Source organism: Maniola jurtina, chromosome 5, assembly GCF_905333055.1.
Source record: "Maniola jurtina chromosome 5, ilManJurt1.1, whole genome shotgun sequence".
Taxonomy (NCBI): Eukaryota; Metazoa; Arthropoda; class Insecta; order Lepidoptera; family Nymphalidae; genus Maniola; species Maniola jurtina.
This window is the reverse complement of record NC_060033.1, coordinates 12,740,896-12,765,175: the sequence shown is the minus strand read 5'-3', so window position 1 is coordinate 12,765,175 and position 24,280 is coordinate 12,740,896. Positions and strand designations below refer to the sequence as shown.

The following is a 24,280-nucleotide window of genomic DNA, read 5'->3' as shown; positions in this document are numbered from 1 at the left end:
ATTATTATATCGAGAAATAGCGCAAATCGATTTGATGTAAGTAAATAAGTGTCGATCGGGTCGGATTTTAATTGGTGGGAGAAATCTATTAATCGAATTTAATCTGTGATCAGTTATCACTTATCGATGATTATACATGATAACTTCAACGTTTACTTTTAATTAATATCTAGCTAAGTAGGTACACTAATATTATTAAGAGATATTTGTTAGTTTGTGTTGTAATGATCCAAAAGGTAGTTTAATTTTTCAGAATCCTATGATTACCTAGCTTCATCTGGTGATAGACGGGCTGGCTTATTTTACGCGAAAAAGATCAGCCTGGCTGTCCAGCGCGAAAATGCAGCCAGTATTTTTGGCACCACTCACACATAATTTGTACAGTAATTAGATAAGGCTAGCTTTAAGTTTTATGAAAACACTAGAGAATGCCCGCGGCTTCGCCCGCGTGGATTTTGTTTTTTTTTTTTAATCCTATAAGGACTCTTCGATTTTTCGGAAAAAAAAGTAGCCTTTGTCCTTCCCCAGGATGTACCCCGAGTCAAATTTCATTAAAATCGGTTCTCGGTTGGGCCGTGAAAACGTAGAAGACAGACAGATAAACAGACAGACAGACACACTTTTGCATTTATAATATTAGTATGGATTTTCAATAGACACCTATGTCAGAATGAACTAGAGTGAAGGAACTCTCAGTTTGATCCTGAATCGACGATAATATGTCAAATATTAGGCTATGGGTGATGTGAAATCAAAGAAAAATAGGGATTCATAAGCTACCTAGCGTCAAATGTAGAACCATTTGACCCATGCCGGTGACATCGAAGCCTCGACGTTTTCTTACAAATTCCCTAAGCCTGAGATCTATACTAGAGCGTATTTTGACTTTGCTCAGACTTATGACACTGTTAAAACAAGACGGCGTTATACCGCTGGCATGAATCTGTCTCGTTTTAACTGAAACTTAAGTCTAAGCAAAGTCAAAGTGCGCTCTTTAGCTATCAACTAAAGTGTCGTGAACTGTGATGTCGGATAGTATAAACGTCCTTTAGGTAACCGACGCTCGGTCGACGGTCGTACGTTTGACGAGGCAAAAACGTGGTATTGTAATAAGAGTTTAGGAGTTGTTCCCGGCTCGGGTTACACGCTCCTTCAACCGGCGACGCTTCTCAGGCGTTCTAACTTTTCACGTTTATATTATTTTGACTAGCTTGGGCCCGCAACTTCGTCCGCGTGGGCTATATAAATTTCAAACCCCTATTTTGCCAATTTAGAGGTTGGAATTTCAAAAACTAGGACCGCCCGTTGTGCTAAATCCTTTTTTCATGTTGCAAATTGCAAATTGTGGATCCAACTCCCTTCGGCGATGTTCCTAGTAGATTACAACATGGGGTTATTCAAGGGGCGGAAAGGCCGGAAACGCATCGGAGGTACCTCTGGTGCTGGAAATGTTCATGGGCGGCGGTCATCACTTAACTGCAGGTGACCCGCCTGCTCGTTTGCTCGCTATTTTTTTTTTAAATATGCCTGCTATGTGGATGTGTAGGTCGATTCCGAAGAGACCTGCACCAATCATTATTCCAATCGCAATTTTCATTGGCTGATTTTACGGTATTCTTGTTGCAACAAAGCATTGTAGCCAATAGCGAGGGAATGTCGGAATCAGAAGCGATTGCGATCATCACACTGTAGCTGTTATTTCACCGAAATCGAGCCCTCGAGGCTTCGAGACTTGTCAACTCCAACCTAGTTTCTCTATCATAGAAAAATTTTCTTACCATCATCCTTCGTTAACTGATTGTTATATTGACGCAGATTTAATCAGATCTTGACCTCTTATTGGTTTGAAGGCGTTATCACACTGAAGCTGAGAGTTTGGACCAGAACTGGATCAAGATTCAACCAGATATCAAACCCAGTACTTCAGGCCTGCAGACAAGCGCGATGTGTATAAAACAAGCATCTAGGTACATTCTACAAGAATGGTTAAGCATTTTTGAACCAAGTCACTGATTTAGATGGTATAAACTAGTTGTATGAAGAAGCTGATCCATTTTTAGGGTTCCGTACCTCTCCAAAGAATGCCAACGGGACCCTATTACTAAGACCTCTATGTCCGTCTGTCCGTCCGTTCGTCCGTCTCTCGTGAATCGTAATAGGTAAAGAATTGTAATTACAGAATGTGATGGCCGCTATAACAAAAAATAACAAAAACATCAAAATGGCCGCCATAAAAATAAAAAACACAAAAAGTGTTATCTCTTGTACGATAGTACGGAACCCTTCGTGTATGAGTCCGACTGGCACTTGACCGATTTTTTAAATTCCGTTTTAAGTTAACCCTTGACTGCGATCTCACCTGGTGGGAAGTGATAATGCAGTCTAAGATGGAAGCGGGCTAACTTGGAAGAGGTATGGTAGTTTTACAAAATCCATACTGCTTATCGGTTTCTACATGGCACCGTACCGGAACGCTAAATCGCTAGGCTACACGGCTTTGCCGGTATAGAGTAGCCGGTAGCCACGACAGAAGCCTCGCATTAGACCAACTTTTACTTCATTGAGCCACAGAGCATAATAAATGTACCTTCATAAGCTTAAGAGAAGTTTCCCTAGCGCGCTTTCAAGCGCTTTCCATATAGGCTTTTGTAGTTTGGTTCTCATTTGGATACTAACAAATCAAACTCAATAAAATTTTATACATTCGTGTCTGTGGTGTTCCAGGTTTTAGTAAAAAAATTGTGTTGTTTTAAAGTTACTTGGGCCCAAAGACTTACATTACGAGTACATACAAGTCGAACCACGCTACGAGTAAACTCCTCTTAAATACTTATAAATATATTAAGCTCGGTCTTATTGATAAGTATGCATAGCCGCATAGGTCGTTGCAAAGAGCAAACCAAACAAAATAGTACCGTATACGTCCCAAAATGACTTTTGGAAGTCGGTCAAAAGTTTCTCTTATTTTAGCCATAAAGCTTATTCTGTATTGTTATTTCTTTATCTGTCATAATTCTTAGAAACGACATCGCAAAGAAACCACAAACCACCTAAAAATGTTACGAATATGCTATTCTGAAACCCATCAAAAACTCACATTTGATATGTGACCATCGGAACAATAATATGTTTTCTATATACCTACTATGTACTTATAAAATCATTAGGCATTTCAAACGCCTATATCAGTGTACAGGCGTAGTAATTATCTAAAGCTATCAACACTCACCTCATTATCTCAAGTTGCCGACAGCCGATAAAAAGCTATGCCAAGTTCCAAAAAGAATATCACAAAACAAACACTTGCGTACGTCAACTTAGAAACACATTAGGGCGTATTTTTTAGTATACGTGTCGTGGGAACAATTTTTTAAGTCAAAAATCTTTTGGTTTACTTTAAAGACGTCCGCACTGCGCGACGGTTAGGCGAAGAATGCCATTTGTGACGCCTGCGGTAGCCTAGCGCTGCGCAGGAGTTGATATGGCTCGTACAAAGCAAGTTGGTTAATTTCTTTGCTGATAACGCAAAAGTACATACCTAAATATAAGTGTTTGCTTGCACTAAAACTTTATTTATAGTTAGGTGAAATCGAATCGAAGTCGTTTTATCGGCCAGGTTTATGTGGTGATATTGTTAGAAAATAGAATTTTGAATACTTTAAAAATAAGGGCTGATATCCAGGTGTCATGGTGTACCTAAGCTTTTCTTCTTTACTATGACATGATAAAGAAAGAATATTAGGATTGTGCACTCTATACTACTATAGTATAGATAGCACATTCTTAATACCTATATAAAGAGATTGGTGTCTATACATTACATAAAGGCACTGCATACCCATAACATTTAAAATCTAACTAACTGTATCCATACAGAAGAAGTTATTGAGTGTATTAACCAAAGAAATTATATAATTTAATCAATAAAATTCGTGATAGGTGTCTAGTAATATATTTAAGTTATTTTTAGCTTTATCAAGACATAGTTTTATTTGTTTTTTCTTCATATTTTGAAAGGTATATTATTCCAGATGGACATAGACTACATATAAATTATGTAAATACCTATAGGTATATCAAGTTTCCGAGAGCGAAGCCGGTCGAATCAGCTAGTATTACAATATATTAATATTGTTACTATGTGCTTTAACCTACCCACTAACCTAATAATTTTTTTTAAATAATTTGGCTCAAAACATAAAGCAAGTTTTGTCCCGATGTTTATCTTTAAGGTGCCCACGCACTCGAAACCACGCACACTTCACCGAAAACGATCTGAAAGAGATCTTTTGCTTTTATTGCATTTTAATTACATACTCTAAAGTTAACAGATACATGATAATGTACCTACAGTGATTTATTGACAATTACCTACTTGTGAAATCTCAGGAATCAATTATACAATTACCTATACAGTTTGTTATTATTGTTTGTTTTGTCGTTTTGTCGCCATATTGACTAAAGGCTGCAGTACACAATGGTCCAAAGCGCTCGGCGAGGTCAGTCGCTGTTTGCGGATTGGGCTAAAATCCTTTGATATTTGTATGATACCCAAGTCGGCAGCCGGTCAACGTTAGTCGCACGTTTCTCGAATAGCACAAAATCTTAGGGACGCACATGGCAATTATATAAGTCGAATGGCCCTGTAGGCTCTCAGACATTCGCGCATTAGACAGACTCGATGCCGATTCTCTCCGACTCGGCTTATAGTAAAGTATGAAAATATAAGCTTTATATCGCGTTCCTAGCGGTGGAAGGAAAATCAGAATCAGGAGTGGAACTAATAAGAAAAACCACTAGGTACCACCAATATTATTTTTATTTTGTGTTACAATAATAATAATAATCAACGCACGTCCGTTCCGCACCGAGTCCCTATAACGAAGTGAAGTCTGCACCAACTCCTGTTCCAGCCAACCCGATGACGTGAAGTTGGCATAGCTAGAGGGCTGCTCTCAGACCTCTCCTCTTACACGGGAAGATTTAGTTGTAAGAAGTGTACACTTATGGCCATCCAAATACAAAGTAGAATAGGAGTGTAATCGGAGTGGAGTCTGCGTCGAAACTGTGCAATGTGCAAAGACCTGAATAGGTTCGCTTCGCCAAGCGGATTGGCCGAGTGCATTAGTGCAATGTGTTCAAGGCTCTTTAGACGATGAGATAGGTCGTGCAAGGGTAAATATGAATAACTTTAGTAAGTGAAGTGCCTATTTTTATAAAAAGTCAAAGTCAAAACACAATGTTAAAATACGGAGCGACGAGAAATAATTTTTATCGCTATCTATCGGCAGTTCGCGGGTAGTAGTAGGGTTTCAGTGCTGTTTAACTTTTTATAAGTACTAATATAAGAATACCTGGGTACCGATACGAGTACATACTTAGGTACATAGTTCATAGTTGTGTGCTTAATTTTTAAGTGGCTTCGGTTACATATGATAATATTTTGTCAACAAAAAATTTCGACATGTTAACTGCCACTTGCTAGCAACAATCTTGGCAATAATTCACTTTTTTTTGTAAAAGACCTTTGATACCAAACCCTCGTTGTTGCATTGTTTTGTTTTTCGATGACGTCTGAAAACCTTGCACGTTTTTATAACTTTGCTCGATAGGTAGGTACAGCATTTTTTTTATTCAAATAAATCTATTTCAGCTAAGCAGTGTTTTTTGTGCTTCATCAGTAATCGCCCCTCCTACCAAGTGGAAAACTTATCTTGATTAAACTTTTTTAGAGTTCCGTACGTCCGGATAAAAAAACGGAACCCTTATAGGATCACTCGTGTGTCTGTCTGACTGTCAATCTGTCACAGTCAATTTTCTACGAATCTGGTCCCATGAATATTGGGGAACACATTAGGGGGCAAATTGGAAAATTGAGTAGGTTTTACCCACGTAAGCTTTAATTTATTTATTTTTATTTTTCATGTACTAAAATTGTAGCTACGAAGTAATACCTAATAAAATAAGTAACATTGGAAATGCTTGATTACATAATTGACTTTTGACAAAACTAATATAATATGTAAACTCTTATAAGTACAGTCAAAGGCCGTAAGTCGTTTAGCACCTTAATGATCATATTCGCGTGGCTGGTACGGTTTGCACATGCGTTAGGTGCGTGTGTATAGAAAAAGGTCATAAGTGCGATAGGTTTTTGATGCAATAGTTTCGCGGAATTGCAACTCGAATTCTGAGGCCGACCGTAAATAATAGCTAAGTAGTTACTTACGTGCGTGAGTAAAACTTACAGGTGTATCCACGTCCTTAAATTGTAAGCCGTAATAAGCTTATTAGTTGTGGACTATCTTGCCATATACGTGTAACAGATAAAATGTAGGTGCAGAGATCAATACGGCGATCCCCATTCATTAGTCGTTATCACGTTATCAATCGTCCCCGCGTCCTCTACTCTACTGCCAGTCACCTCTGTCACGTGAGCTACCGTTGAAGTGTGGAACATTATAGCTAAGGCTGCTTTTTCAGAAAAAAGCTTGGATTTGACTCGCTTCAGCAATACACGGCGCTGCAATTGCTTGTATACAGTATGGCATATTATTGTAAATTGAATATGTACTTGAAAAGAGCAACCGCCGAGTTTCTAGCTGGATCTTCTCGGTAGGAACGGCATTCCGACCCAGTGGTAGATTTTCTTGACGATTCAAAAGCACTTGTAAAAGTTTAATTGAATAAAAACATTTTGAATTTTGAATTTTTCACCAGAGATCTGCTATGCAGCTATGCTGTGAGGGGTCAAAGCTAAGCTACTAAAGAAACTATGTGAACATTACCGTCGATTAAGTAATAAAATAAACTAAAGTTGTATGAATGGCTCAGCGGAATGGAATAAATTAGTATACAATTATAATTTTCTCAATAATATTTAATAGTAAGTACTTGGACCTGGCCCACGAGATTACCACCTTGTGGAGTATTGACTCAGCGATTATTGTACCGGTAGTTGTAGCAATCTATGGTCTTATTGCGAATAGTTTAGAACGGCTTTGCCAGAGCTAACTTCTGCGAGCTTATTGCTAGTGGACACAACAGTAAAAACTTAACAGGGCTCTCTCCGTCACTCGTTTCATACAATCGTAGTTCCAATTTCATTTGAATATTAAGCAACCAAAGTCCATGAAATTCCATTGCAGACATATTCTAGAAACTAATATCTGTGTCTGTGGTGTTTTAGATTTTTCTAAAAATATGTAGTTTTAAAATTACAGGGGCTCAAAGATTTGTATGAATATTTAAGACCGCGTAACTTTGAAACCGAATATTTTAACAGAAATCTGGAAAACCACAGACATAGATATTAGTTTCTAGAATATGTCTGCAAAATTTCATGGACTTTGGTTGCTTAATATTCAAATGAAATTGGAACTACGATTGTATGAAACGAGTGACGGAGAGAGCCCTCTTAAAGCATACTTATTTGTGTCTCAAGTGTATGTTATTGCTTGCTGTTTGTTGGATTTGTCACCTATTTGCTCATGTGCATGTAGGTACCTACTCATCACTCATTTCATTACCTACGATTGTAAATATAAACAGTAGGTAATCTGCAGTCGCGTAGTTGTAATTTGAGTAGGTACGTCCGTTTTGATAAAAACTGTAGACGCCACAGAAACTGGGTGCCTATGTCTACCTACGTCAAGTATTACTTATCAAGAAAAAACACATAAAAACCTTAATAATTCAATGATAAAAACCTGAATAAGCTTAAGTTATTTACTTAGATTTTTTATGTGGTGAAACCTTGGTGAAACAAGTGTTTGCTTACCGATGCCATGTATGATTAGCGTTTAAATCAAATTAAGATTTTTTATTTATTTTTATTTATTATTTTTTTAGATGCCAAAAGTCCCTATTACTAAACTTTCGCTGTCCCTCCGTCTGTCAATCGGCGGGCTGTACCTATCTCATAAACCCGTAATAGGTAGAAAGTTAAACATTATGAAAGAGAATATATATTATTTCTAATGCATATAACACCAAATAATGATAAAAATTTCAAAATGGCCGCCATGAAAATTAAAAAGTACATGGTGATTAGTAATTTGGTATGTGGTATGGTACGGAATCCTTCGCGTAAGAGTTCGACTCGCATTTGAATTTAAAAAAAATATTTTAATACGCCAGGGAGGCATACGAGTACATAATAAATTCAGTAGATCATACTGTCTCTCGTATCTCGGTCTAAGTTTGTTAAAACTTAAATCGTTTTTTACACGATTGCCCAAAACAGGATTCATATATCTTAAAAAGTATGTATGATAGTTTATTTATTCCACCATAACTTCTAAATACCTGAACAGATCTGAATGTACGGGATATTTAGAATCCTTACAATCATACTGAGTGACACTGGCAGCTGGCTATAATTTTTTTTTAAATAAAATTATATGACATGGCGTTGTTCTTCAATTCTTGAAAAAATCTTCAATTATTTCACTTTATATATACCAGACAAGTACCAGATCTGTGCAAACCGCAGTCGGGTTATGGTTTTTTAAAAACTTTTGAAATTACATACCTACTTGTTTGTCAGCAGATATTCCGGTCACAGCAATTGCTAACTTATGCTATCAGGCGCTTATAATATATGGAGCACAATATGCAGAACTATATTAGGATGTTATTATGTGAATAAAACATTTTTGGCCCACTGAATAAAAATCTGAACTCAATCCCAAGCAAAATGGCTAAACACTGTACTGATATTGAGTTCAAAGATGATTTCACTCACTGAATAAAAACTTGAACTCATTCCCAAGCAAAACGGCCTAAAACTAAGTTATAATTAGGTGATTTCATGATTTCGATCAAAACGGTATAATTACAGTGAAGTTTAAGAAGCTCTCAGTCAGTTTTTTGCTCATCCTGTAAAATTTTATTTCACTCACTTCCTCGTTATTATTTGTATAACTCACCAAATTCCAGTTTCTAACACGAGATCAATCGTTTCCGGTAGTTCTAATCTAAAACCTGAAAACAAACAAACAAGTTAGAATGCGATAAAAAATCGGCCAAGTGCGAGTCAGATTCGCGCACCGGGGGTTCCGTACTCGGGTATTTTTTCCGATATTTGCACGATAAATCAAAAACTACTATGCATAAAAATAAATGAAAATCTGTTTTAGAATGAACATGTAAAGCCCTTTCATATGATTCCCCACTTGGTAATTTTCTTACTTTGAAAATTTAAACGCATTTTAATTTTTTTAATGATGTAACCACAAATTCACGGTTTTCGGATTTTTTCCTTTACTTATACTATAGGACCTACCTACCTGCCAAATTTCAGGCCTCTAGGTCAACGGGAACTACCCTACAGGTTTTCTTGACAGATACGACAGACGGACAGACAGACAGACGACGATGTGATCATAATATAAGGGTTCCTTTTTCCCTTTTAAGGTACGGAACCCTTGAAATGGAGTCACGACCCTCCGCAATGAGGAATAAGATGCTCAGAGTAAACCTAGCGTAACAAGAGTAATTAATGACACCAATTAAGGAGAGTTTTAAGAATCCATTAAGCACAGGCCAGGTGTGGCGGAAACGGCACGCGGATGCCCACTCGCTCAGTCAATACCTTTTGAAGAGAGTACTTAGGCCACTCTCGAGTCTGTTTGCTTTACATAAGTAAACCTACGCCGTGTACCTAGCTATGTAACTGTATGAAAGTATGTTGTAAACACATCTCTTGAACAACGACCTATCTTTAACGACCTCTCGGCTGAGTACAGTACCTATCCATAGTATGAGTTGTTATAGTTTTCGAAAGACATCGAGTTATGTAACAGCTGTCGATAAAACTTCACGAATACGGGAAGAAATGAACCGTTCATTACAATACAAATTTTACTGCGGATATGAGTAGAGTTGGATCAAGTGTCCAAAATCTAAGATGTGTTTATGTAAAAAGTTGTAGGTCTGACATAGAGTATTCTGTATTGTTCTCTCCTTTAGGCTGGAGCACCCCAGTACCAACTCCTCCCATTCAATCGGATTCGAAAGCAGCCTTTATAACGGAGAGTGTTCTGAAGAGATGTTTAATCTTATTCCACCCTCCTATTTTTACAACCGCACCGCATGCCACCGTAAACGATTTCACCCTCATCACCTGGATGCCTGGTGTGCACTTCGACTACACCTTAGACCACATCTTTTTTTGCACGTACAAGCAAACTGTAGATAGCTGTAACTATTTATTACCTTTTTTCTGTCTTTAGGTGCGGCTAATGGTAAGTCTTAACCATAGTTAACATACGACCTGTTTTACCTACGTATCTTGGCTCTGAAATAATATAATTTATACATCAATAAAATCTCAAGGAACTTACCATCTGCAATTATCCTTTGTATTATGCTCGCCATGTCTTTGACTTCGGCTGCATAGAAATTCTCCCCGGCATACGGAGTTATACCTAAATCTGTACACGATAAGGTTCATTATCGTTTGTGATGTTGTATCTGATTAAACTTTATTACTATGACATCTTAAAATTCTAATGAAGGTTTATATAACCTCAGGCATGCGTGAGAATTCCCCATCGTACTCTCAAACGTGTGTTGTCTGTCTATCCACATTGGCCAGCTGAAAGAAGACCCGTTCTCAGTAATAGCACAGTTCACAACAGTTATGGAACTTCTAACAAAACGTTGAGGCTTCGTTGTCACTGGCAGGCGTCAAATGTTAGTATATTTGATCCAAGTAGCCCTAAAGTAGCCCTATTTTTCTTTGTAATTACGTCACCACAGCCTAATATTTGACATATTCTCAATTCAGGATCGTACCGAGAGTTCCCTCACTCTAGCCCGAAGATGGGTTGACCGTTGACTGATGATCGTGAATCTATGAGTATAATTTCCCCCAGACCATGCAGAAAATATCAGGAGAGATTGAAATGGCCAACGCTGCGGCCGGGCGCGAGGAAACTTGAGAGGTTCCGTACATGTAAAATAATTATTTTAGTATCTTACAAGAGTGTCTGACTCGCACTTCAGCGATAAAATAATTTAAGATACAATGTTACATTAGCCAACTACGCAGAAGTTAAAGTGCACTATAGTGCACAAGCATGTACGCAAACATAAGTGCAAACGCACAAGTCGATAAAGGTAAGTAATAATTACAGTTTTTTTATCCAACGAAATTTTGGTCCCATTTCAGTTATGTCAAAACTGGTTTATTTGGAAATTATCAAAAAAAAAAAACAAATAGTATTTAAATAACATTAAAATATATCAAGTGACAGAAATTTAATTTTACTATATTTCAGCGTTTATTAAGTAGAGTAATCGGGTTTTGGTATTGAACTTTATACCTAGAGCTACTTTTCGATTCACACTATCACGTGCTATTATGATGTCATCATGGCAACATCACGGCGTTGATGCGATTATTTATTATTATCGGTTCCGGTTTCTTTAGAAGGAAGTTTTTACGTAGAAACTACGTCTTATTTTTCTGATCTCAATGTGTATCGGATAAAAAGATAATAATCAACGTATCAGATTATAGGGAAATCCCTTTGACGTACTCATATCTCGATGTATTCGATCCAATTTCAAACTTCTCAATATCGTTATTGGCTTATATTAAGGATTGGTTTCCGCTACGCAAGGTTATTGGTTTAAGTTTTAAGTTACACCCTTAAGAAAAAACCTTTGATGTAGGCCGCTTCTCAAATTTCAGACGTGCTGACTGTTGGTCGATTGAGGAAAAGCTAAATCAATCATTGCCACAATCTCATTTGTTATGATTGGCTGAATTTATGATATTCTTGCTGCAACAATGCATGTGTCGACCAATCAGAGATGATTGCGGTCGTCACACTGTAGCTGGCAAGCAATGGCGATAAGCCCCCCGGGCGCATTAAAAACGACTATAGTCCGTCTGAAATATTTGCAAACATAATGTGATGTCTGATGTCATGCATCTATGCACATTTAACGTCACGGGCCACGGCGTGAGTGACGCTTCTGACAGCGGAAAAAGTGAATGAGTGTCGAAACAATTTTTTTCTTGTAGAAAAGGATCATCGGTATATTCGGTACCTCTATGAGGTTGCAAATTATTTTATTGGAACTCTCGGAAACCATCCAAGTTTTCGAGATTTCTTATTTTACCAAGTTTTCACAAAAGACGCAAATGTATGTACCGTCTTAGAAAACTATACAAACATGTACTAAGGGTGTTGCAGGGTTATTACAAGTTTGCAAATCTCGACAACGTTGATAGTTTTCGTATCGAACGTCACACTGAAATGGAACCTAAACACTTTGTTTTGAGGCTTCAGTTTATCCAATAATAAATAATAATCTTCAGCCAGCGCGCCCCAAACGGGCGACTTTAACGCTGACATCTGAGCTTAAGTACTTTGATTTTGCTCAGACTAAGGACTGATACAATAATACAGATTTATGTCTCTTACTTAAATCTGTCTAGTTTTAAAAAAATACTAAAAATTAGAACTTACTAAGTAAATATTTACCAAAGTCCCTATGATGTGACACCAATATCTTTATGTGTGACACTTACGAAAATACTGACATTAGTGTTTCTATACTCAAAATCTATCAAAGTTTTTGAGATTTGCTTTTTTGCTAGAATTCGTACTAACAATAGTTGGTCGCAAAGTTAAAACTAACTTAATTGAATTTCTAATTCTATATTTGGGTTCGGGTCAACGTTTTACACCAAATACCAGGTTTGTAACTCACTTCGTCTACGAGCTAGATACCTGTGACATGATTCGGACAGACAGACAGACAGCAGAATGACAATAATAAGGCTCCGTTTTTACCCTTTGGGTGCGGCTTCCTAAAAATGGACTTTTAGAGACGGTTGGGGCTTGTGACTTCTACATGATACTGGATGTAAAATTATGAAAGGATACAGTTAAGCATGTCTTGTAAACACGTAGGATGGTCGGGCGGGGGCGGCGGCGGCGCGGACGTGGCGCGCGGCGTCACGGCGCGCAACGTGTACGCGCGCACGTATTCCTTGCGCAGGTCGTGGAAGCGCGCGTAGTACGTGGGCAGGCTCAGGTCTTTGCTGCACGCTTCTGGGTGGAGGCATTGTCTGGAAAAGGGCAAAAGTAGGTTAAACTCAAAACTGCTCTGGTTCCTTATGTCCTTTTAAGGTACGGAACCCAAAAAGAGATATTTTTAGGGTCCCGTACCTCAAAAGGAAAAACGGAACCCTTATAGGATCACCTATTACTATAGATCTTATTCCTGTTATGTTTGCGTTGTTTCTCGCGCAAAAAATGTATTATTTTTTTGTTATTTTTTTAAAGGTGGTGACACTCCCTAAATAGGTAACAAATCTACGTCTGTTGTCTCTATTTTCAAAAATTGTTTCATTTAGAACTTTACAGCAGTGAAGATATTATGGACAAAATGTTTGAAATTCAAAAGATTGAAGATTAAATCTCACATCACATAAAGGGGGATACAGCTTATAGTTGTCACACTCTGAAAAATACCAAAATATTATTACCTACCTAGTTCCTACTTACGATTACAGTTTGAACGCGTGAACCAACCTCAAATTGCCACCATTTTAAGACATTACGAGTTATGTAATATTTCTTTGCGGTCCATGATGTATTCGAGAAACGTATTCTGCGCAATAACAGTTAGCTTATGATCAACCTCAATATTGCAAAAGTTTCCTCTCGAGTGGCTTTATTTGGGCCTATTTCGCACTTTTGTAATAACTCTAATAAGAATATTATATTACTTACTAAGTTTAAGTTTTGAACAATTGTTTAAAACAAGGCCAACTCTGGGTATTATTTTCATTGGGTATAATAATAACAACGGATAATTTTTTCAACATCCTTCCATTTTGCCAAAGTTTGATGGTTATATTATATAATATTATATTTTACACCGATAGGTACGATATACTCAGTAGAAAGGACACTACCAGTAAGTTCTAATCTTACTTGAATCCTTAAAATTCACCAAGTTCACTGAACTATACAGTAAAGAACCAGTTTTTCGTTGATAGATAGGTACCAAAACCAGTCTGAAAGACTGACAGTGAATTAATTATGTATTATAATTGGGTGTTTTTTTAAAACATCTTGAACTATCACCCTGTCGCGAGGGGACTATTTTTATGGAAATCAACAGATGGTCGTGATTTATTAAGTCTAAAATCTACCATATTTTGATCTCCAATAAAAATAAGTCACCATACCACACAGAGTCGCATTTGAAAGGGTTCTCTTTAAGTCTGTGCCTTCTACATTTCCAATTTATTTTGACTTCCTTCTGAAAATCCTCTTATGGAATTGTCGTATCTTGATACTAACAAAATCACTGAGATGTTAAATCTTTGTAAACTACATACTACCTCGATATCTTTGATTCTATTGTTTGATAAATAAGTAAGTAGGTAGGTAGATACTATATTTTACAACTCGTCTACGTACAGTACGCAACAGGGCTTTTTTATAGTAATTATTGTGCGAAATATCGAAAAAATACGACGGAACCCTCGGTGCGCGAGTCTGACTCGCACTTGGCCGGTTTTTTTTATCTTTATTTTTAGCCCGCGCTTTATCACTTCGCTATTATGTCGCCCCATAAACAAATCAACTTATATTTAAACTTAATCACTAATTAAAGACACTATTTATATTATTCAAACTAAAATTACTCACCGCAAAAATAGTAGTACAGAGCAAAAAAATATCTCGATGATTATTATCATCGAAAGTTAAAAATAGACATACTCACAGCAGTCATAACCATTGACGTCACAACAAAACAAAAACTACATAAACATAAGGATTCAGATACCTAACGATATGTTCACCGTCAAAACACCATACAATCTGCGCCCCATTATCTATCTATTATTGGTTGAGGAAGGCCAATGTTTTCGACACACAAAAGGATTCGATTTATGCTGTTCAGTCAGAGTCAATGATATGGATCTGCCCTAGCATCCGGTGTCGGCGATTAGTATGAAAATGCACCGTATCGGCGTAATCAGTCAAGAGCGTTTCCACGCGGGTCACACAGATATAAATATACTAGATGATGCCCGCGACTTCGTCCGCGTGGATTTAGATGTTTTAAAAATCCCGTAGGAATTTTTTGATTTTCCGGGACAAAAAAGATTCCACGTATGTGTGTGTGTGTGTGTGTGTGTGTGTGTGTGTGTGTGTGTGTGTGTGTGTGTGTGTGTACTACTGGACGGATTGGGCTGAAATTTAGAATGGAGATAGATTATACCCTGGATTAGCACATAGGCTACTTTTTATCCCGGAAAATCAAAGAGTTCCTACGGGATTTTTAAAAAACCTACATCCACACGAACGAAGTCGCGAGCATCAGCTAGTAAATAATATTAGCAGGAGCTCTCGGTTTGATCCTGAATCGAAGATACTCGTATACTTATGTCAAATATTAAACTAGGTATTGGGTGACGTGAAATCAAAAAAAAATAGGCGATTCATAAGCTACCTAGCGGTCAAATGTAGGAACATTTGACGCCTGCCAGTGACGTTTTGCTACAAGTTCTCTTGTCGTGAACTGTGATATAGTATGATTGATGGTTTGTTCACGCAACAGCAGAGCAGTTAAAGGCTTAGGTAGAAGTCGGAGGATATAAATAGTTACCTGAGCGGTGGCTGTCCGTCCGTGACGAGCCTGAAGAGCGGGGAGTGGGGGTCCACCTGCAGCGACCGCACGAACTCGTCGAACTGCAACCAATACACACCAGTTACTTTTACGACTTATACGGCTCTGAATACTAGGTTCTAAGTAAAAAAATATATTTTTTCCTACATTTTGCACGATAAATCAAAAACTATTAAGCATATATTATCGCAAATTCACGGTTTTCTGATTTTTTTCCTTTACTGGTGCTATAAGACCTACCTACCTGCTAAATTTCATGATTCGAGATCAACGGGAAGGGGTTTCTTGACAGACATAACAGACAGACAGACAGACAAACAACCTCTCAAAGGGAGCGTAACGTTTTACTGGACATCATGTATAGATAGATAGATAGATACATGTTGGTTTAAAAATATTAAAAATTATTTCCACGCTTCATAAGGTTTCTGATTTTGAACAATATAAAAAAAACGAATTGAAAAAAAAACACAAAAATCGGAGCTATTTCTGAGGAACTTCCGAATGGTGTTATGATAAAAATTAGGATGAGGTCTGAGGATGCATATTATAAGATCAATACTTCGATGAAGTAAATATTTCAATAATAATTGAAGGTCGACCAAAATAAAAATAAATCATTCGGCACAAGTGTATGAAAGTAAACATATTTTTTTTAAACTTCATATTTTTTACAAACGAGCGACGGGTACCCATGTACCTACCTAACGAATTAATCTCTGTAATAATTATTTTTAATCACAAAAATGTCATACCAAATATACACAATTTATTACACGTTTAAGATTTATTTGCTACATCTTAAATTACGATATACCTAGAGACCCACTTTCGAATTTATACCTAGTTGTAAATCATAATTAGCATTTTGTGACGAAAAATTCATTATGTTTGTTTGAAATATGTTTTTATTTAAACGAAACCTGCTAAAAATTCGAGTTCAACAAGTATGATTTATTCAAGTTATTTATTTACAAAGAGTAGATATTTATATTTACTACTATACATTAAGATGAGTCTAAGGAATTGAATGAACTTTTTTTTGTAAGTTATATTATATACCTACTCTTAAAAGTTTACCAAAAATGACTACCGGCATCTAATGATTTTTTTTCGACATATAGCACTGGTATAAAGATTAGTGTTCAAATTATTTTCAAAATGGCCTTCAGACATGTCTATTTTCCCAATATAATGTATAATTTAGGCACCTTGAGACCTCAGCTTAGAATGACTCCGGATAATCACAACTACTTAAATCTTAATGCAATCATTTTTTGTGATCACACGGATATTATGTATTTCAATGCCAAGAATTAATATACGAAAAAGTTGATAATATTATTAAGCTCTATGTAAGACTAGAGCCGTGGAAGTCTAGTGGTTAAGGCGTCTACCTCCTATTTGGGAAGACGGGTGTTCGATCCCGGAAACGTATACCTTTAAAGTGCCCACGCACTTGAACTGAACTACAGCTGAACTGCACGTCGCATCAGCGCCCCGCACGATATTCTCTCCAGCCGCGCCGCGCGGCAGTGACGTACGCGCGTTTCAATTTCAATTCAGTTCAGTTCAAGTGCGTGGGCACCTTTAACTTTTCAGAGTTACGTATGTGCGTTTTAAGACCTACATAAGTTTAATATTGGGTAACTTTTAGCTAGTATCAGGTTGTCACAAATACCTACCTAGAAATAAACACCAAAGTATGTCCGTCTGTCTGTTAACTTTTCGAAGCCCATTTGTTCAACCGTTTTTTGACAAAATTAGGTACCTATATAGAGATAGTTTGCATCCTAGAGACGGGCAAATTCTACTTTTTGTCCCGGAAAATCAATGAGTTTCTACGGGATTTTTAAAAAACCTAAATCCAACTGAACGAAGTCACGGCCATCATGTATTTGATACAGAGATTGCTTGCATCCTGAAGAAGGACCTCGGAATAGAGGTGCCTATCGATAATCCAAATATCGATAGTCTATAGATAGTGAAGGCAAAACCGATAGTAACTGCAACCAATTGCAAGTATCGATACCTACTATCGCCATCCTGAATAGTTTTAGAGGTCCACTATCTCAGCAGCCATGAGTTCCCACGGGGTGAAAAACCTAAATCCACGCGGCTGAAGTCGCGGGCATCATTTAGTGACGTCATAATTATTGTCATATTATATTACCTATGCTATAAAGTCTTTGTCGTATAATATTACCGAACGTCTCTGGATATCAAAGAGAGCGACATCTCCGCCGGGCATCGAACCCGCAACGGTTACGCAAGTGTCCGGCGCATAACTGGTTCCAACTTCCCCGGGATACGGGCGATTGACTGACAACTTGCACCTGTGTGCAGAGACCACTGGAATTATGTGGATTTAAGGCCTTATTCCGATGTTTGAGCTGTACTTTTGAGTTCCTAGATTAATATCGTTCATCGATGACCTACTGGTACCTAATTTTCAAATCTGGAACCGGCCGCGATAGTCAAAACGAACATGTTGCTTGTCATTCAATTCCTCACTCAAATTCCGCGTACCTACTTGGAATTTGAGTGCGTACGGATACGTACGTAGTTTTAGACAGTTGCAAAATTCTAAACATCTGATATTTAAATAACACTAGTAGATAGAGAGAGAGAGAGCTAGCGCGTGCCAGACCTTCGTTATTTTATAAAAGATCTATTTTTTTCTTTGGAATAGATTAGAAATCGCGTCACGCATTGCCAGACAAAGTCATGGCAACCCTCTACCATACGCACTTAAAAATTAGTCACTGATCGTTCCTACCTGTGCTGAAGACAATACGCAGAGAAACTTTAAGATTTTATAAAATAGCGAAGGTCTGGCACGCGCTGGCTCTTAGTCCATATTCGGTTACACCGATATTTTGTATGTTAATCTTCGCCGTCAATACAAAATTATGTTGAGTAAACTAAATGACGAATACACCTAATTTATCATCATTAAGCTTATTTTTACGAGCCACATGATTTCGCTTTTTATTCAGTAACCTCTGTGTGTTATTTGAAAGGATTATAATAAATGGCGGGTTTAAAATACCAATCTCTGTACAGATAAAAAATAAAAAATGATCGAAACTAAATAAAAAGACCATGTAAAAACTAGTAGATGTCTATTAGGGCCTGTTTCATAACCGCCAGATATACAGATTTTGAGAGATTTCCAAGAGGAAAACTGTCATAAGGTTAATAAAGTTTTTGAGGCGGTTGTGAAACAGGCCCTTACGGCCCGTTCACACTTGGGAGTCCGTTTTACTGGTACGTTTTTAACGGATGCGTCATAAATTTATGCTGTGTTCACACATAGGCACCGTATAACGTTCAACGGATCCGTCATTACTGGATGCGATGTGTGAACAGAAAACTCGCAGTATACCGACGCTATTCTACAAGGATGGATCTATCCGTTAAAATTCTACGTATCCGTATATTTCCCTTCCGTTCGTCCAGTATTCGATGACAAAACGGAATGTAATTTTTTTACGGAACGATATTTTTTACTGTATACAGAATACTGTGCCATGTGTGAAATCGCATACGCCATCAACGAAAAAAAAACGTACACGATAAAACGGAACAGTAAAACGGAGACATGTGTGAACCGGCCGTTAGTGTTTACTTTTACAAGTTACACTAAGTAATGGTGATTTAATATACCCATCGATGAATATACCTAAGTAGCATCATTCTCCATACCAACCCATACTATGTCGCGTTGGCGGCTTTTGGCAGATGAACATTTTTTTTGATAATGCACCCAGGACCCGGTCATAATTACCTAATTGTTGTCAATTTTAAACCACTTGTTAGTAGGAATTAGAAAACGTGGAGGGTCCGCTTGTTTCTCTGGCTTGATAGATAATTTTTGATCAACAGCAATAGTCTTTCGAGTAGAATGTGGAAGTATCATCTGAAGCGATATAGTGGTTTTAGCGTAATACGAGAAAATATAAACAGATAAACTTTTAAAACAAATTAATTGTTGCAAATTGCAATGTATGAAAACATAGTATATCAAGAGATACAAGACAGCCTTAATCACTTAACAGTATAGCCACATAGCTGCATTTTCTAAGCTTCTAGGTAGGTATATAATAAAGCGGATGTCGCTAATTTTAGCCTAGGCTTGAAATAAACTTAGTTCTAACTTGATGATGTTTTATAACACATAGAGGTGACTATTTATAACTAGGTTAGTTATTTAGTTACTCAATATGAGTTGTCATTTTTAACCCCCGACCCAAAAAGAGGGGTGTTATAAGTTTGACGTGTGTATCTGTGTGCCTGTGTATCTATCTGTGGCACCGTAGCACCTAAACTAATGAACCGATTTTAATTTAGTTTTTTGTTTGAAAGATGGCTTGATCGAGAGTGTTCTTAGCTATAATCCAAGAAAATCGGTTCAGCCGTTTGAAAGTTATCAGCTCTTTTCTAGTTACTATAACCTTCACTTGTCGGGGGTGTTATAAATTTTTAATTTACACTTGTTAACAAGAAACAACAACTCTAATTCGCTACCCGTCGAAACAGACAAATCTGTTTGGGCAGTGGGCACAACAGGTAGATTCTTCCTACATCAATGGATAGATACAATTTGCAGCATGTGATATGCACCGGCTGCAATCATACAGCCAAACGTGCAAAAAAGCAAGCAAGCAAGACGCACCACCATACACGTAACATCTCACAAATCTTCTAAAAGACACTCAACGTACGTTTCACTCCAACACCGGAGCATTCTCGGGAGATGTAGATTGTAACTTCTACAATAATACACCGTAATAAACTACATGCTACACGTTGTTTCATATAGATTTGTCTTTGTTATGGCGCGGGCGGATTGAAGCGAATTAAAATTGTTGTAGGTACCTTGTGTGGTATTAGGTATTATGGACTTCCGCAAGACAGCGCTTGCAGCCTCTAAACTTTAAAGTTTAAGTCTCTGGCAATGCATGCCGTGATTTCCTAACATTACAATCTAGCCTACGAGTAAAGCTAATAAATAATATTATGTTAACCTGAACTTATATAACTCAAAATTTAAAAAACCCCGACACAAAAACCTCTATAAGAAAACTAGAAAAGAGCTGATAACTTTCAAACGGCTGAACCGATTTTCTTCAATTATTGCTAAGAACATCTCGATCAAGTCACCTTTCAAAAGTTTCAAACAGAAAACTAAATTAAAATCGGTCCATTTTTAGGAGTTACGATGCCACAGACAGATACACAGATACACACGTCAAACTTATAACACCCTGCTTTTTGGGTCGGGAGTTAAAAAGAAACAAGAAGAAATCTGCCAAAGCCACCATGATCCAAACCTTATAGTCGTCGATCGTTCCTCCCTGTGTTGGGGCCACAGAATAGTGGTTGAGGCAATACGCGCAGAAATTTTCAGCTTTTATAAAATAACGAAGCTCTGGCACGCGCTGGCTCTTAGTCCAACATTTCTTTTCAATTGTACATTTACAACATACTTAGTTGTTCTTAATTTCAGGTATTATAAAAATCTACTAGATATCCGCGTTTTCCGGTACCATGGTCTTTAGGTACACTTGTAATTAATAATTACAGCATATTATAAATTAAAATTATTGTGGAAGCTAATTATTATAAGAAGCCAAGGTGGAACGAAACGAGATGTGATTAACAGTTTTTGTCCGTGGAAGAATATATTAAAAATCCTCATATTTTTATGCAAATTCCAACAATGTTTACATAGCTGGCAAATTATATTATATCTAAGCGTAGTATTGAAAATATGTAGGTACAACAGCCTCATCATCGTTGTCGTAAAAAAAACCGGCCAAGTGCGAGGCAGACTCGCGCACTGAGGGTTCCGTACTCGGGTATTATTTCCAAGATTTTGCTCGATAAATCAAAAACTATACATAAAAATTAATAAAAATCTGTTTTAGCATGTACAGGTAAAGCCCTTTCATATGATACCCCACTTGGTATACTTATTTTACTTTGAAAATTGAAATACATTTGATTTTTTTTTAATGATGTGACCACAAATTCACGGTTTTCAGATTTATTCCTGTACTTGTGCTATAAGACCTACCTACCTGCCAAATTTCAAGATTCTAGGTTAACGGGAAGTACCCTATAGGTTTTCTTGACAGACACGACGGACGGTTGGATGGACGGACGGACAGAAAGACAGACAGACAGACAGACAACAAAGTGATCCTATACGGGTTCCGCTTATCCTTTTGAGGTACGGAACTAAAAAAACATTCTCATTTTTAAGTTTCACCAGCAAATTGAGAGTTGATAGTGATTATACCTGCACGAGCAGTAGGTACATGTACAACGTTTTTATAACCAGCGTGTATGTGTAATGTAAAAGTAATCTCGGTTGTTATCGAGAGCAACATCGCAGGAACCTTCGCCGAATCTGACATAATTAGTGCTTGTTTGAGAATATCAGAGGCTTTCGCGGGCAACGGTCGCGAGCGGGCTGTGGGCATACTGAGACTTTAAATTAAGTTAGGAATTTTTAGCCCCCGACCCGAACAAAGGGGTGTTATAAGTTTGACGTGTGTATGTGACTGTCTGTGCATCGTAGCTCCTAAACTAATGAACCGATTTTAATTTAGTTATTTTTTGTTTGAAAGGTGGCTTGATCGAGAGTGTTCTTAGCCATATAATTCAAGAAAATCGGTTCAGCCGTTTGAAAGTTATCGGCTCTTTTCTAGTTACTGTAACCTTCATTTGTCGGGGGTGTTATAACTTTTTAATTAACACTTGTTATGTAAGAAAATTTAAAAATGTTTTTCGTTTATCGCCTTGTGACGCCATTGGCCGCCTTCCACACAGTTAATTATGTTAAAAATAAAGACAAGTGTAAATTAAAAATTTATAACACCCCCGACAAGTGAAGGTTACAGTAACTAGAAAAGAACTGATAACTTTCAAACGGCTGAACCGATTTTCTTGGATTATAGCTAAGAACACTCTCGATCAAGCCACCTTTCAAACAAAAAAAACTAAATTAAAATCGGTTTATTCGTTTAGGCGCTACGATGCCACAGACAGATACACAGATACACACGTCAAACTTATAACACCCCTCTTTTTGGGTCGGGGGTTAAAAATAGTTAAAAATTTTTCAGTAAGCGAAACGACAACTATCGAGTGGTTAGATAGAGCGGACAGCTCGTTTACAATTATATGTTGTCAATGTAAAATGTATGTACATACTTACAGAGCACGACCTAAAGCCCACATTTTAAAGGTTTATTCCTTTACCGTGCGGGAGCTGTGTCGTGTAAGTGAGCTTCGACCTTTAAATACCGCAATTCCGCGAGTGAAGAGCGGCATTGCACGCTTCATACAGTTCCTTGGTTTACAAAACGTTTAGGGGTAGCTTGCGCATTCCAGTAATAATATAAGGTCCTGCTGTGAATGGTCTTTCGATCTCTTTATTAAGTACTAGCTGACGCCCGCGACTTCGTCCGCGTGGATTTAGGTTTTTCAAAATCTTGGGAGAACTCTTTGGTTTTCCGGGATAAAAAGTAGCCTTTGTGCTAATCCAGGATATTATCTACCTCCATTCCGAATTTCAGCCAAATCCGTCCAGCGGTTTTTGCGTGAAGGAGTAACAATACACACACACACACACACACACACACTTTCGCCTTTATAATATTAGTGTGATTGTTTATTATTTTGTCAAGTATTTGTTGCTGAAAGCTTGTTTGTATTGTAGATAATAAATAACAGATAAAAATATTGCATAATTTTCCCCAGTAACGATATTTTTTCTAATAATAATATTGTAATCTAATCACATCTGCATTTTGTAAATAATATGATTACGACATAATAGTATTATAGATACCCACTAAAGTAATTATGAGTAGATACCTAGGTACAATACAATACCTAAGTAGGTATTGAATAATGATGATACCTAACCTGACCTACCTCAATGATAAATAATAGTTTTTTACGGTTCCATAGCTCATCATAATGGAAACAAGTAGTAGAGGGTGGTAGAGGTACCTAATTAAAAAAATTTCAAAGCCCGACTGCTCTACCATATTGAATTTTTTTCGTAAAAATAGTCAGTGTCATTTGGGATAATTAATGCAAGGATTCTAACGATAGGCACGATGTCGTAATTACTAAGCCTATTACCGCTTTTTTTCTTATTTAAACAATAGCCTAACACTTCTTGCTCTATATCAGGGATCTCCAAACTACGGCCCGCCAGTGCCATCAATCCGGCCCGCGTCAGCCAATTTCTTATGGTTGTTACTATTACTATGATAAGTTGAAGAAGAAAACATAATGATACCTACTCGGTTTTATTTACTTGCAAGGTAAAAGTTAGCCACAGAAATGATGACGCAGAAAACTTAACTGAAGTAACTTAGCTTAAGCATATTAATAACTAATAAATAACGTTAAGTAATTGAAGTAATTGAAATGCAAAAAAGTGTATATTTGCTTAGTTCGCGCACTTTGCGAATAGCTAGCTAGAAATATAGTTAAGGGCAGAAAAATTTAAACTGTTTTGGCCCTTGGAACATCCTGACAAAATCATTACGGCCCTAAGGCTTCAAAGTTTAGAGATCCCTGCTGA

At 37.3% G+C, this 24,280-nt stretch overlaps 1 protein-coding gene and 1 long non-coding RNA gene across 5 annotated transcripts in view; one reads left to right on the top strand and one right to left on the bottom strand.

Annotated features, from left to right (window-relative positions):
* The window catches only part of LOC123865198 (RNA-binding protein fusilli), a 99,372-nt gene that overhangs the window by 32,639 nt on the left and 42,453 nt on the right, over window positions 1–24,280 (bottom strand). For 3 of the 4 annotated variants that reach the window (XM_045906069.1, XM_045906068.1, XM_045906065.1), the window contains exons 3-6: window positions 15,649–15,731; window positions 12,906–13,090; window positions 10,347–10,436; window positions 8,931–8,985 (exon numbers count right to left, since the gene is read on the bottom strand). In XM_045906069.1, coding sequence (XP_045762025.1) covers window positions 8,931–8,985; window positions 10,347–10,436; window positions 12,906–13,090; window positions 15,649–15,731 — 413 coding nt within the window. Of the gene's footprint in view, window positions 1–3,229; window positions 3,486–8,930; window positions 8,986–10,346; window positions 10,437–12,905; window positions 13,091–15,648; window positions 15,732–24,280 lie in introns of those variants that run through there. The other variant, XM_045906070.1, reaches the window with a different exon arrangement.
* Window positions 4,130–24,261, top strand: LOC123865212. The gene is made up of 3 exons (XR_006795937.1): window positions 4,130–4,141; window positions 11,060–11,064; window positions 24,178–24,261. It is a non-coding gene; the product is annotated as an uncharacterized LOC123865212 (long non-coding RNA).